This window comes from Oncorhynchus mykiss, chromosome 23, assembly GCF_057628025.1.
Source record: "Oncorhynchus mykiss isolate SJ-2025 chromosome 23, ASM5762802v1, whole genome shotgun sequence".
In the NCBI taxonomy this organism is placed as follows: Eukaryota; Metazoa; Chordata; class Actinopteri; order Salmoniformes; family Salmonidae; genus Oncorhynchus; species Oncorhynchus mykiss.
In genome coordinates this window covers 11144482-11159527 of record NC_143044.1, presented here as the reverse complement: position 1 = coordinate 11159527, position 15046 = coordinate 11144482, and the positions used below count along the sequence as shown (strand labels likewise).

Genomic DNA, 15046 nt, shown 5'->3' with positions numbered 1-15046 from the left:
TTGACTCCCCTGGTATAAAGGGAATTGTGTGATGTTGACTCACCTGGTATAGTGGGAATTGTGTGATGTTGACTCCCCTGGTATAAAGGGAATTGTGTGATGTTGACTCACCTGGAATAGAGGGAAGCTGTCTCTCAGTGACGCTCAAGGCCTCCACTGGTTTCTCGGGTGTCGGGAAGGGCAGAGGCGGGGCCACAGGCTCTTGGTGGGTGATCATTGGCTTGTTGATGGTCTCAGGTTGGCTGGGAAGTTTGGGTAGTTGATTGGGTAGTTTGGGCTTGTAAGAGCCTGTGACAGTGTAGCCCATCCCACCAGGGCATATCTCCTTGAATTTAGCTAAAAATGTTAAAAGAAAAATAAGTATTCTTTACGCAAGAAAAAAAAAACACATCAGAAACCACTTCCATCAAAAAAAACAGATCGAAATGTCCACATTAAATATATTTACTTTGCATAATTCATAGCTATATGACTAATTTGATTGATCTTTTATTTGATGTAACTCATATGTAAAGTACAATAAGTTAGGTTAGGTTTTTGTTGAAGCAGATTCACCACGTGTATATAATTCTCTGAGTTCTTTCCGAGCTCCACATACAGTGCATTCGGGAAAGTATTCAGACCCCTTGACTTTTTCCACATTTTGTTACGTTACAGCCTTATTCTAAAATGGATGAAATAAAAAAAAAATCTCATCCATCTACACACAAAGTGTGACAAAGTGAAAACAGGTTTATAGACATTTTAGCAAATGTATTACAAATAAAAAAGTATTCAGACCCTTTGCTATGTGACTCGAAATTAAGCTCAGGTGCATCCTGTTACCATTGATCATCCTTTAATGTTTCTACAGCTTGATTGGAGTCCATCTGTGGTAAATTCAATTGATTGGACATGATTTGGAAAGGCACACACCTGTCTATATAAAGTCCCACAGTTGACAGAGAATGTCATAGCAAAAACCAGGTTGAAAGAATTGTCCGTAGAGCTCCGAGACAGGATTGTGTCGAGGCACAGATCTGGGGAAGACTACCAAAAAATGTCTGCAGCATTGAGGTCCCAAGAACACAGTGGCCTCCATCATTCTTAAATGTATGAAGTTTGGAACCACCAATACACTCACTAGAGCTGGCCACCCAGCCAAACTTAGCAATCGGGGGAGAAGGGCCTTGGTCAGGGAGGTGACCAAGATCCCGATGGTCACTCTGACAAAGCTCCAGTTCCTTTGTGGAGATGGGAGAACTTTCCAGATGGACAACCATCTCTGCAGCATTCCACCAATCAGGCCTTTATGGTAAAATGGCCAGACGGAAGCCATTCCTCAGTAAAAGGCACATGACAGCCCGCTTGGAGTTTGCCAAAAGGCACCTAAAGACTTTCAGACCATGAGAAATAAGATTCTCTGGTCTGATGAAACCAAAATTTAACTCTTTGGCCTGAATGCAAAGCATCGCGCCTGGAGGAAACCGGGCACCATCCCTACGGTGAAGCATGGTGGTGGCAGCATCATGCTGTGGGGATGTTTTTCAGCAGCAGGGACTGGGAGACTAGTCAGGATCGAGGGAAAGATGAACAGACCAAAGTACATAGAGTACATAAAACCTTCTCCAGAGCGCTCAGGACCTCAGACTGGGGCGAAGATTCACCTTCCAAGAGGAAAACGAGCCTAAGCACACAGCCAAGACAACACAAGAGTGGCTTCAGGACAAGTCTCTGAATGTCCTTGAGTGGCCCAGCAAGAACCCAGCCAATTGCAGTTAAAACACTACATTTAACATTGATAGTGAAACAAATATATCAGATCAAACAGTAACTAATCCAGCTACCTTGGTAAACATTCCAACAAACGAAGAAGAACACATTGAAAACGCTGCACTTCACATCAAGGTTAGTCCTGAAATGATTACACCAATCCTATATGTCTACTCAAGTTTATTCCTGATTATGGAGCACAAGTCTATCATTTACTCTTATCTTCTTATGGCTGCAGGGGCAGTATTGAGTAGCTTGGATAAAAGGTGCCCAGAGGTGCCCAGAGTAAACGGCCTGCTCCTCAGTCTTGTCAGTCTCAGTATTGGATAGAAAACAGTATTGGTTTCTAAAACTGTTTGAATGATGTCTGTGAGTATAACAGAACTCATATGGCAAAAACCTGAGAAGAAATCCAAACAGGAAGTGAGAAATCTGAGGTTGGTCGATTTTCAACTCAGGCCCTATTGAATTCACATTGGGATATGAATGAAGTTGCACTTCCTAGGGCTTCCACTAGATGTCAATCGTCTTTAGAAACTTGAATGAGGATTCTACTGTGTTGTGGGACTGAATAAGAGCTGAATGAGTCAGGTACTGGCAGAGAGCCATTTCCTGGTCATGCGCATTCCACATGATATCGACTTTGCTCCTCTAGACACAAAGGAATTCTCCGAAGATTCTGAAGATTTATGATAAAAACATCCTAATGATTGATTCTATACTTAGTTTGAAACGTCTCTTCGACCTGTAATATAGTTTTTGTCCGAAGTAATGCACGAGCGTTTGATATGTGTACTTAATGCTAGCTACTTTTGCTATAGATAACGGACATTATCGAACAAATCAAGCATTTATTGTGGAACTGCGATTCCTGGGAGTGCATTCTGATGAAAATCATCAAAGGTAAGGGAATATGTATCATGTAATTTCTGGTTTCTGTTGACTCCAACATGGTGGCTAATTTGATTATTTTTCTGAGCGCCGTTTCAGATTATTGCATGGTTTGCTTTTTCCGTAAAGTTTTTTTGAAATCTGACACAGCGGTTGCATTAAGGAGAGGTATATGTATAATTCCATGTTTATAACTTGTATTATCATCTACATTTATGATGAGTATTTCTGTTGAATCGATGTGGCTAGGCAAAATCCCTGGATGTTTTTGGAACTAGTGAACGCGCCAATGTAAACTCAGATTTTTTAAATATAAATATGAACTTTATCAAACAAAACATACATGTATTGTGTAACATGAAGTCCTATGAGTGTCATCTGATGAAGATCATCAAATGTTAGTGGCTAATTTTATCTCTATTTGTGCTTTTTGTGACTCCTCTCTTTGGTTGGAAAAATGGCTGTGTTTTTCTGTGGCTTGGTGGTGACCTAACATAATCATTTGTGGAGCTTTCGCTGTAAAGCATATTTGATATCGGACACTGTGGTGTGATTAACAACAAGATTACCTTTAAAACGGAATAAGATACATGTATGTTTGAGGAATTTTAATTATGAGATTTCTGTTGTTTTGAATTTGGCACCCTGCACTTTCACTGGCTGTTGTCATATCATCCCGTTAACGGGATTGCAGCCCTAAGAAGTTATAACAGCTCTTAATCTTACCCACAGAGATGTTCTCACTTGGGCCCCATTCCAAGATATCATCCTCTAACTCTACCACCCACACTCTCTATAACAACCTGCTGTACCAAACTGCAAACCTGGAGGATCTGGCAACCAAAGGAATCTGGCAACCCAGATTAATTTGACTGGTGTTGTTAATTAGGCAAAACGAGGTAATTTAGTAATGTCTCTCGGAGCCCAGACTGACAATACCGGCACAGACGAAGAAAAGGGTTAGACTTATTCCCAGATAAACTCCCAGGTCTAATGGAATGTTTGGCTCGACGTCATAAATGAAATAAGACAGACCTTTTTGAGTGGAAGTGTGAGGACTCAGCGAACAGCTTCTATCTATTTAGTGTGGCTGTGGTCCACATGATCTGCAGGCGTCTGCTATTGTATCACCAAGGCGCACACTGACCATAATACCCGTACAGGTTGCACTGACAGAGGGGGAGCCGTGGTGGAGTAAGGGGAGACAGTGGGAGTGTGGTGGTGGTGGTGCAGTAAGGGGATACAGTAGGAGTGTGGTGGTGGTGGTGGAGTAAGGGGAGACAGTGGGAGTGTGGTGGTGGTGGTGGAGTAAGGGGAGACAGTGGGAGTGTGGTGGTGGTTGTGGAGTAAGGGGAGACAGTGGGAGTGTGGTGGTGGTGGTGGAGTAAGGGGAGACAGTGGGAGTGTGGTGGTGGTGGTGGTGGTGGAGTAAGGGGAGACAGTGGGAGTGTGGTGGTGGTGGAGTAAGGGGAGACAGTGGGAGTGTGGTGGTGGTGGTGGAGTAAGGGGAGACAGTGGGAGTGTGGTGGTGGTGGGGATTTAACTGCATCTAAAAGCATATATTTGGCAAAGCAGTTAACCACATGCACAGAGAGAGAGAGAGAGAGAGAGAGAGTGTCTGTGGGGGGGGGGGGGGGGGTCGGATGAATGAATGCCATTGGTCCCATATTTCCATCTCTCAGTGTGAGATTGGTGGAATAGATGGATGGGTAGAGGTGTAGTCTGTCTGGAGCTCAGAGGTGCCAGCGTTGGGGACCTTACCTGTTCCTGGCAGGGGGCACTTGTCGCAGCGCGGGCCCCAGGCCTTGCCCACACTGCAGCAGCACAGCTGTTTGCTCAGCTGAGCAGGCACCGGGTGCAAACACTGCTTCCCCGAACTGACCAATCGGAAACAAGCCCCTTTCTCCTCGTGGACGGCAGGGGTGTCAGCTGAAGAGGTGCGGCGGAGGGTGGAGGGAGAGGGGCGAGGGGAGGTGCGCCACAGTGGGGGGGAGACACATACATGGGGGAGAGAAGAGAAATAAAGAGAAGAGAAGTAAAGAAGTCCCCCTTCACCGGAATCTCCCCGCCCAACACAGAGTCCAGTAGTCACACATTTATAACAACGACATCAAAAATACCAAGGAAAATGTGAAACATCTCGGCGTAGTTAGCTGCTACCGCTGAGACCTTTCATATCTTCGACGCAGGATTTTTGAGCTATGAAGAAAGTGTTGACTCAACTAAACGCTCAAACACAAAACACACGCGACACATACAACATCGAAAGCTCTTTGGGTGTACACACATTGAGCGCTTCATGCCATGGCTTCATGCACTAGTTAGCAAAGTCAAACCCTGACTCAAATAACAGCATGCAGTAGGGTTGGTTGAGTGTTTCTGAATGGTGCCCATCATGAGGGGTTGAAGCAGCTCAAATCCTGAAGTGGGGGAGCAGGAGTGGAAACTGTGGCACGGCAAGGCACCAACGGAACAAAGACTCTCTAAGGCTTTGACCTCCAAGTAGAGCTAGAGCCATATGATGTTCTTTCAGCATTTCTTCATTTTTCAATTGGTAAGCCGTCCTATCAACGGCAAATCAGTGCTAACACATATGGACCATGACATTCCTTTATTTCTCTCGCACAACAGTCTCCAAAACCCCAAATGTGACTGTGTTGTACTGTTCAGACCAACAGCAGGCATTAATGAGTTAATGGACGAGTTTACAAGACATCATTCCAACAACAGTGAAAGGTAATAGGCTTTTCTTTACCAATTCCTGTACAAAAGGTCACAAAGGCTTGTTCCAAAGTTTTAATTCCTCTAACATTTTCCCCTTCAGGCAGTTTGTGTGGTGCATTGATATTCGTCAAAACAGGCGGAAAGAGTTCTCAGGTTTCCAGTCATTATGTTGACAAAGCTGAGCGTGTGTGTGAGCATGTGTGTGTGAGAGTGTGTGTGAGCGTGTGTGTGAGTGTGTGTTACTGTTGGAAAGGCGGGCTCAAACCACTGAACCACTGTCCCCCCAAACCCTCTACAAAAAATTGTGACGGCGCCTCTGAGTCTCACACTTCACAGCTTGGACACACGGTGGAAATCGTGCATGACAGGCAGCAATCATTTTTGCTCTAGTCTCCACTCACTTCCCAAAACTCCATCCACCCCCCTCCTCCCTCCTTCTTACCACCCACAGTAAAGTTGCCACCAATTAATACCAGTGACTACCAACTCCCTGATATGGCAGCACCACCGTGTTTAACACACTTGAGTCTTTTTGAGTCTCAGTAACGGTCCAGCTAAAAGGGCTATGGCTTGGCTATTGGGTTCAGTTGCTAAAGGCTAAACTAGAGCAGTCCCATGAATAGGCCAGTGAATGACCCAATGTTAGAATCTCTCTCGTTGTCAGATGTTGGATGGTAGCCCAGTAGAGGGTAGTGGAGATAGAGGGATAGAGAGAGGTGAGATTTCTGGGGTTCTGTTAGATTGCCCTGGATGGCCCTCCCTCCATTCCAAGTCAGTTGCTCTATTTGTGTCCCATCATGTTACCCTATTTTGGAGCTTGATCACGTGTGGTTTGTGAACTTCAAGCAGTCATTATTTTTAACCTTTTGGTCAAGAATTTGTCTAAAATTACAGTCTTGCACCAGTGGAATGTTTGATGACGTGTCAAAATCCCCAAATACAAATGAGTCCGAGATTTTTTAAGTGCTACGCATGGAATGCATTGGTTTATTTTTGTTATACGTTTAGTTGGACACAGGATGTACACGTAAGTAAATGTCAAGTGTCGCTCACAATGGGTACGCGAGTTTTGGTTGGTTACTGTCATGCACACTATAAGCCAATCAACACGCAAAGGCGCAGTACAGGGGAGGGTCAGGCTATATCCTGGTCCTTCATCGACACCAATATGTTTCTCTCCAAATTCCACTCTGCTTTTCAGGTCAGTAGAGAGCCAGAGAAACTCAGTAACTCAACACACACAACGAGGGGAGACGTCTAGACCTGACATTGGGGGTTCAATGACAGGCAACATATGCAGGGGAGGGGGCAGACACAATGGCTGATGTCACTGATGAATTTCAAACGCCTCCTTTTTCCATGTAAGAACAAAACGGTAGCAAGGCTCCTTGCCGTAGCCAGTGATGTTGATGAATGGCCACTCAGGTTTCATTAGCAATGAGATAAATAGAGGGGAACCAGGAATAGAAGAAAAAACAAGAATGACAACGCACACACGCATACACACAAACACACATACACAAACACACACACACACACACACACACACACACAGTGGTCGGACTGGGAGAGACAACGAGCCGACAGGGAAACACAGATTACATTGGAACAGTGATTAAAAGGCCATCACTGTTCAATCGCTCTCCGACCAAAAACCCAGAGAACATAGAATCAGGTCAATAGGATTTTAATCCCTCCCTCCCTCCCTCCCTCCCTCCCTCCCTCCCTCCCTCCCTCCCTCCCTCCCTCCCTCCCTCCCTCCCTCCCTCCATCCATCCATCCATCCCTCCTTCCGTCCCTCCCTCTTTCAGTAGAGAGAAATGAGATCTGCTGTGTTTTCAAATGCTGTGCCTTGTGTTCCATGCTCTAGGGGGAATCTGATTAATTTGATAAACACCATGCTTTTCATCCATGCATTTTCATCTGTTCCCACATTCGTATGCATTTCATCAAAACGCAGCCTTTGCAGTACGATTTGCGGCATTCACAACATTCTTAGACTGCAACCCAGACTGTATGGGCTGAATTAATACAAATTCAAAGAAATGTATGGGAAATGTATGTCACACCCAAAAATGGCACTGAGAGAGAGAGAGAGGGAGGGAGAGAGGGAGGGAGAGAGAGAGAGAGAGAGAGAGAGGGAGAGGGAGAGGGAGAGGGAGAGGGAGAGGGAGAGGGAGAGGGAGAGAGACAGAGAGAGAGAGAGAGAGACAGAGAGAGAGAGACAGAGAGAGAGAGAGAGAGGACTTACGGATACAGGTGGAGAGGGTGGGGTCAGGGATGAAGCCGGCCTTACAGCTGCACCTGTAGCTACCCATGGTGTTCAGACAGTCTCCGTTGGGACACACGCCCTGCAGCTGGCACTCATTAAGATCTGCAACAGAACAACAAGGAGAGGAACAAAGTAATGCACTGTTGATATACATATTAGTGTTTATTACACAGTACAGAAAGGAACATGAACTGAATGTGCATAGAATGGAGTTGTGTGCAAAACACAGCCTGTATGCCTGACACATATGAGTTGGCAACTCCACCGATTACCATCATTTTATTTGTTTCCGTGCATGAGTTTGTATAATAGCTCACAACAACCACATTCATATCATAACCCTGGTGTAGCCGCATAACCCTGGTGTAGCCACATAACCCTGGTGTAGCCGCATAACCCCGGTGTAGCCGCATAACCCTGGTGTAGCCCATTAACCCTGGTGTAGCCGCATAACCCTGGTGTAGCCGCATAACCCTGGTGTAGCCGCATAACCCTGGTGTAGCCCATTAACCCTGGTGTAGCCACATAACCCTGGTGTAGCCGCATAACCCTGGTGTAGCCCATTAACCCTGGTGTAGCCGCATAACCCTGGGGTAGCCGCATAACCCTGGTGTAGCCCATTAACCCGGGTGTAGCCCATTAACCCTGGTGTAGCCCATCAACCCTGGTGTAGCCGCATAACCCTGGTGTAGCCCATTAACCCTGGTGTAGCCCATTAACCCTGGTGTAGCCGCATAACCCTGGTGTAGCCGCATAACCCTGGTGTAGCCCATTAACCCGGGTGTAGCCCATTAACCCTGGTGTAGCCCATCAACCCTGGTGTAGCCGCATAACCCTGGTGTAGCCCATTAACCCTGGTGTAGCCCATCAACCCTGGTGTAGCCCATTAACCCTGGTGTAGCCCATTAACCCTGGTGTAGCCCATTAACCCTGGTGTAGCCGCATAACCCTGGTGTAGCCGCATAACCCTGGTGTAGCCACTACATAACTGTTCTGGTCCAAGGCAGCCCTGTAGTTTTAGGTAATTTATGTGGAGTTGAAGAGACAGTTTCAGGTCTTAGGCATGAATCCTGGTTATGTAGTAACCTCACAGAAGAGCAGGTTCATTTCCTTAGTTCAAGGTCTGGGTTATGAGGCTGGCTGTGGGACTAACAGCTTTATGCTTTATGTCCTCAGGGGTTCATTGGCTCATTGCAGCTGGGCTGTGTCAGCCAGTCACTAGAGAAGGGTTTCTCAAACCCGGTCCTCGGGACCCCAAGACGTGCACGTTTTAGTTTTTGCCCTAGCACTACACAGCTGATTCAAATAATCAACTAATCCTCAAGCTTTGATCATTTGAATCAGATGTGTAGGGTTAGGGCAAAAAAACTAAACATGCAGCCTTTGGGTCCCGGGGACCGGGTTTGAGAAACCCTGCTTGTTCATGAAGCAACAGCAGGGTAGACATAATATGTCCGGCTGGAAGAAGGTCAACAGAATGCTCTCCCCCGTATTCTTCCTCCTAACAGGAGACAGGGAGCCTTTGTATCCCCTTCCAACTCAGCTGCCTCTTAGCTGTTTACATATACCTGGTTCATTTCTTCTGGCATCCAGTTTACAAGTGCAGTTTGTTATTGAGAGGGCTAAATACGAAGCATGTGTCTGAGTTATGTATCGAAAGGAGAGCTTTGTTTTCCCTCTAATTCTGCTCCACAGGACACATATTTTCACTTTCTGTTTGCAAAGTGAAAAGCAGAAGCAGTACAGGAGCATCATGTACACAGAGAGTGTGCTAGACGCCTGACACTAAGTGGATGGTGTCATGACAAGAACAGCATCACATCACCGTGTGGCACTCTAACACCAGCCGGCAGCATGTTGATATCCTTCCATGTAAGTCATGAATATTTCAGCGGCTACATCACGCCCAGGTCCATAACACAGGAGGCTCTGTCAAACTGTCAAAGAACCACTAATCAGGGGCAGAGACGTCACTTCCCAGTGACGTTTCCCCTGGGGTGGGTGAATGAGGGTGTTGCTTCCTGCCCTACAGGATAGATGATCAAAATCCCCCTTTTTTTTCTCGGGCAGATCTCAAGAGGAGAAAGATGTTTGCGTTAACATTCTTTTCTATGACACCCTCTGTCGGGAATATCAATGAATGGCAATTATCATCTTACGGGACGCGGCGTGTCCTCAAACACGTCTCCACTGGTGGTTTCACAGTTTCAACACCTGCACCGCTCCTCTGAGCCGTGCCCACCTGCGCTGTCAATCACCGCACTGACAGAATAATTACCCACAAGGCAATAAAACGGCCCAGCGGTGAGCCGAGTGGAGGAGAGATGAATGGACTATTTCTGGCCCCTTGGGGCCCCACAGAGAGCAGCCAATTGCCTCTGATGACACACAGAGAAATGTGTCATGCTAGGTTGAGGAGAAGCATAGGAGCACAGCTACCATTGGAAATGAGACCCTGGTCTCAATGGGTTCTCCTGGTTAAATAAAGTTGAATAAATCACTGCTCCCTCATCACCTTAATCACTTTGTACTCAAATCCTCTGCCTGGGCTGGAACCAGAGCATGTGAGCAGAGTGAAGCAAGTTGCATACCGCTCTGGCGCTTCATGTCCTTTCCAACCGCTCCGTGCTCACAGAAAAATAATGCCACTCCAAATTCGCTCCATTAATTAAAATCAATTTAACCAACACCCATCTATTCTTGTGACTACCTGGACCTACCATTTGGTTTTGAAGTATTGAAACCAAACCATTTGGATTTGAATGAAAAGTATTTGAATAAACATGAAAAGGTGATTGTAAGAAGCGAACATCATTTGAAATAGGCTACATGTCATATTACACAGCATATAAACACTCTAAATAGGTCAGGTGCCAGACAGGGAGCCTAAGAAGGATCGAAAATGTATTATTTAGGTTATATTATTTCAAGGCTATAGCCTACAAAGGGAATACATTGTGAAGCATTTGCGAGTGCGACACAGTAGACTGGCTGGGACATAAAGCGCTCAGCATTTAAACAACATTTTGTTGTGTTAAATCATAATAGTTTATAAATTGCGCATATAGGCTGTGACTTATTTAGAATGAAATTAGTGCATTTGAATTCATTTTTAGAATGAATTTGCAGAGCTACTGGGATGATAAACACCCTTTTGGCCACTCTTGCCAGGCTGGGCAGAGATGCAAAGTTAGTTTTTCTCTCTATAGGTAGGCCTATAGGTAGGCCTTTCTCTCTATAGGTAGGCCTATAGGTAGGCCATTCTCTCTATAGGTAGGCCTAAAGGTAGGCCATTCTCTCTATAGGTAGGCCTAAAGGTTTTTTAGGCACAATAACCCAATCAAAACGGAAAGCTCCTCGGACGTGGGAATATGCCAGGCCTATTGGGCCAAAATCAATGATGGCCTATTGTATAGATAATAGAACAAAAATGAACGAAACGTTTAAGAGATCTGGTTTTGAGTTTAGAAATACTTTGCTACAATGACACACTTAGTTATCTACCCGCCTCGTTCCTTTCTGTTAGCATGTGCACGTAGTAAGTACACCATCACGCTTTTGGGATACGTGTCTTTTCAGATTCCACAATGATTATTTATCTGTGGACGCTACATCACCACACTCCCACTCTTGCTCTTGGTCCTCCTCTTTGTAAGTCAGGTTGATTTAGCACCTGTGTGTTTTATCAGTGTCTTTCTGAAAATATTTAGCGAACTCCATGAGAGTAGCTAAAGCAAGGGGTTTACAGCCGCACACAAGTAGACTACAGACGCATGCTCCGCCGGGCCCTGAGCTCGTGAAGTGAACGCTACTGGGCGAGAAGGCCGATGCTCCAGCCTTTGGGAATCTCGCTCCCTGCTCTTGTCAAATTGGCCACGCTCCACTCCTCGCTCCACTCCATCTCCGCTCACATAATCTGTCTGGGACGCACCTGCGCATTAGCCCCCACAACATTCAGCAGTGCCTGAGAAGTGCTAAACTAGAGTATGTGGGAGGGAGATTGGCTTGTCCAAGTGAAATCATACTGAACTTAACCATGCCTAACACCACACTTTGCCCCTAACCTCACCGCTTCAGAACTCAAATGGCTCACTCGGGAATTTAATCAGAACCTGGATCAGACCGGGGACCAAACATCTTTAAACCAGCCAAGCAATCCTCTACCTTGTCTCTTTTTCCCTCCACATCTTATATTGGACACAGTCACACCATGTCTGGCGATTAGTAAACACACGTACCTAGCTCCAAGGAAAACAAATTGGAAATGAAATCCCCAAAAAAAGGGTGAATAATAACGGGAACAGGATGTGGTGGATTACAGGGTGAGTCACAGCACCTCCACAGGGATAGCCAAGTCTGGGCTCCTGGGCCCTGGGCCGGCGCTCTGTTCTCCTCAGCCTGGCAGCTCTCCGACTAGGCAGCAAGCAGGCTTCAGCTCCCCTTTCAGAGCCCTTTGCGCCTGGCAAACGCTTCGGCGTGCTGGCGCTCTGCTTCATGGCGAACCAGTGTAACCCTGGCAGATGCCCTCTATTGGTTGTGCCATGCACGACAGTACCAGTGCTGCCAACGAATGGGATTCCTTTGAAGAGAGCAGGGAGTGATGCCAAATGATGTCCCCTGATATCATCAATGTCTTCAATGTACCGTCCACTGTTCCAATATATCATTCCTCAATGATGTGGAATAATGTAGTGTACTAAGTGTTGGGCAGTTGCTATTGTCGAACAAATGGCACAAGCTCGATTTGAAGGAGAAGCCTTCACTAGTTCAGAATCAAATCAAATCAAATCAAATGTATTTTGATATCTCAAAGTGCTGTACAAAACCCCTCTCTGTAAGATCTGACCGTTCAAACAGCCAGCTACCATGGAGAGGAGCAGAGGTCTGGGTTTGCAGGTGAGATGATGAGAGCGTTAAGGGTTATAAATTACTTCTGAAAAAGTGAGCAGTCAGTTAAGTCCCTGAAGCAGAGACCTGTGGCCCACATGGACCCCCACCCAGACACTGAGGCTGGCCTTCTCTCTCCATCTTTCCCTCTCTATCTCTGTCTCCCTCTCTCTCCCCTTGAATGGAGTGCTGAGTGAATCTTTTAAGATGGTGCCGACGTGCAAGGCAGCTCTGCTTCTAGCAGCAACTTTTCAGTATTTATTTTGTGTGCGTGTGTGTTATTTCTTACATTATTAGCCCAGAACGTTTTTTTTTTGCATCAGCACATACAGCCGGAAATAACATTTAGCTATCAGAGTGCCAGTAACTCACCAGCATTCCAACCAGAAATACAACTTTCCCGAATTGGATCCTTCGTGACAAGCATTTCGCTACACCCGCAATAACATCTGCTAAATATGTGACCAATAAAATGTGATTTGATTTGGGCCACAGTGGGTTCAAAAGTCGCTGGCGCGGAGCAGGCTTGATTTAGAGTGACTCCCCTGAAAGTGGTCAGGCCTGCCAGCCCTGATGTATTGTAGTCATCACTTGCTATCATATTCAAATTCAATACAGATTAGGGAAATCTATCAAATATGGCACCTGCCTCTTTTTTCCTCTCTCTCCTGCATGGCTGTTATGGTGTTTGGGGTCCTGTTAAAGCAGGATTGATCACTGACGAGTGAGTGGAGCAGGTCAGGAGGAGAAAGAAAATAATTTTTAAAAACTTTAATCCTTGATGGATTTCAGGCAGCTCTGGGAGACAACAAATGGCAGCTGGCACACTAGGGTTGTAAATTAAGAATATATTCTCTCTCGCCTCAGAGTTGGCTGAGTGAGTGCGTCTGTGGAGGACCGGAAGGTGAGGGACCAGCAGAGGGTGCTGTGTACAGGTAGACAGGCCCACACCGCCCAAGGAAGGAGTAGAGCAGAGAAGAGCGCACAGGACACCAACACAAAGCGAGAGAATTATATCATTGTCAAAAGGAAGCATATTCATTCCCATTTCTGGTTTGCAGCCCTGCTCTCTAGCAGGGTTTTATGTGGCTGGTGACAAATCATTTCTTTGGGGCTCATTTCTCTTGGCAAAGCCCTCCTCCACGCTAAGAAACGCTCTCTGTGTGGGAAAACACAAGCAAAACAATGCCAGCGGGTCGACGCAGAGAGGTTGAACTAGAGGTGGGCCGCAGCTCTTACCTTGGCAGTGGGAGTTGTTGATGCGCTTGTATCCCTGGGGGCAGTCCATCGCCTGTCTGGATCCTCCAGCTGTCAGAGGAATAGCTGGAGAGAAGAGAGAGAGAGAGAGTTCTTTGTTTTGACGCCCATCATTCCATCTCTGAGGCGTATATGACTCAGAGCAAATGTAGGTGGAGTATATACGCTTCATTCTCGCACATAAACACGTTTGAGGACATGTCAAGGTTTTTTCAAATGCGTTATGCATTTTCTACTGATACTTTGGGGATTCCTTCTGACTTCTGAGTAGACCGCATTTGAGGACTCATCCAGAATTGTCTAGGAAGGAGGAAGGCCACTCTGACAGTCTCTACTCTGACCTGTTCAACACAAACACGATCCATCAAACAAACACCCTGAGTAAGAACCAGCGTTTCATCTGACACACGTGCATGCATGCGTACAACACACACGCACGCACGCACGCACGCACGCACACACACACACACACACACACACACACACACCATTTTGTTTATCGCACTGGAAGTGTCACCTAGAACAGTTCCATAGTTTATCATGACTCCAGGCTAGAGGTGGCGTCAGGAAACCTGCCAAGAATAAAAACCATCACACTTGGTTTTGATTGATGACAGGTTGCTTTAATCCCACTTTGATCTGAAATCACGAATGCATGGTGTGGTCCTCCTGACGCAGGCCTCTCTGCTTACTAGCATTGTCTGATAGCTGTTAAAGGACAAGAATAGGGATCTCAAGCTGACCTCTAGGGAAAATGAGAATCACGGCAAAATAAAAACATTTCTGCTCCCACATGGATTTGAGTTGAACGACAGCACAAGCATCCATAATATGAAAACAAAATGAAAGGGAAAATAGGGGTAAAACCTCCCTTCTCTCACGTGGTGTGCACATGCACGGCAACTGATCAAACCCATGAACAAACACTTCCTCTCATGCATTCAACTTTCTTATCCCTGGCCACACAAGCCTCAAGGACAGAACACTGTGCAAAAACACCCTCCTACCTCCGCTTCCAAATGCCAAACACCACGTAGCCTTACTGTTTCATTTCCAAAGGTTGACATTAATTGCTTTCATTGTAAAAACTCAACGAAGGGAGCTGACATCTGTTAATCAAGACTCTGGTTGAGTTCCGATGGGTTGACAGGGGATGAGAGCCCGAGGGCACAGTCAGAGTCCTCAAAGAGGAACCATTAAACCGCATTGCCCATGGTACCGCTGGCTCAGAATAAATCAAACCATTTCAATGCTGATGGGTGA

At 46.1% G+C, this 15046-nt stretch overlaps 1 protein-coding gene across 12 annotated transcripts in view; it reads right to left on the bottom strand.

Moving 5' to 3' along the window:
- LOC110502431 (latent-transforming growth factor beta-binding protein 1) overlaps positions 1-15046 on the bottom strand; it is a 134931-nt gene that overhangs the window by 46941 nt on the left and 72944 nt on the right. For 6 of the 12 annotated variants that reach the window (XM_036959791.2, XM_036959792.2, XM_036959796.2 and 3 more), the window contains exons 9-12: positions 13766-13849; positions 7619-7741; positions 4405-4572; positions 112-336 (exon numbers count right to left, since the gene is read on the bottom strand). In XM_036959791.2, the coding sequence (XP_036815686.2) occupies positions 112-336; positions 4405-4572; positions 7619-7741; positions 13766-13849 (600 nt within the window). The remainder of the gene's footprint in view (positions 1-111; positions 337-4404; positions 4573-7618; positions 7742-13765; positions 13850-15046) is intronic. The other 6 variants (XM_036959795.2, XM_090216860.1, XM_090216863.1 and 3 more) reach the window with 1 other exon arrangement.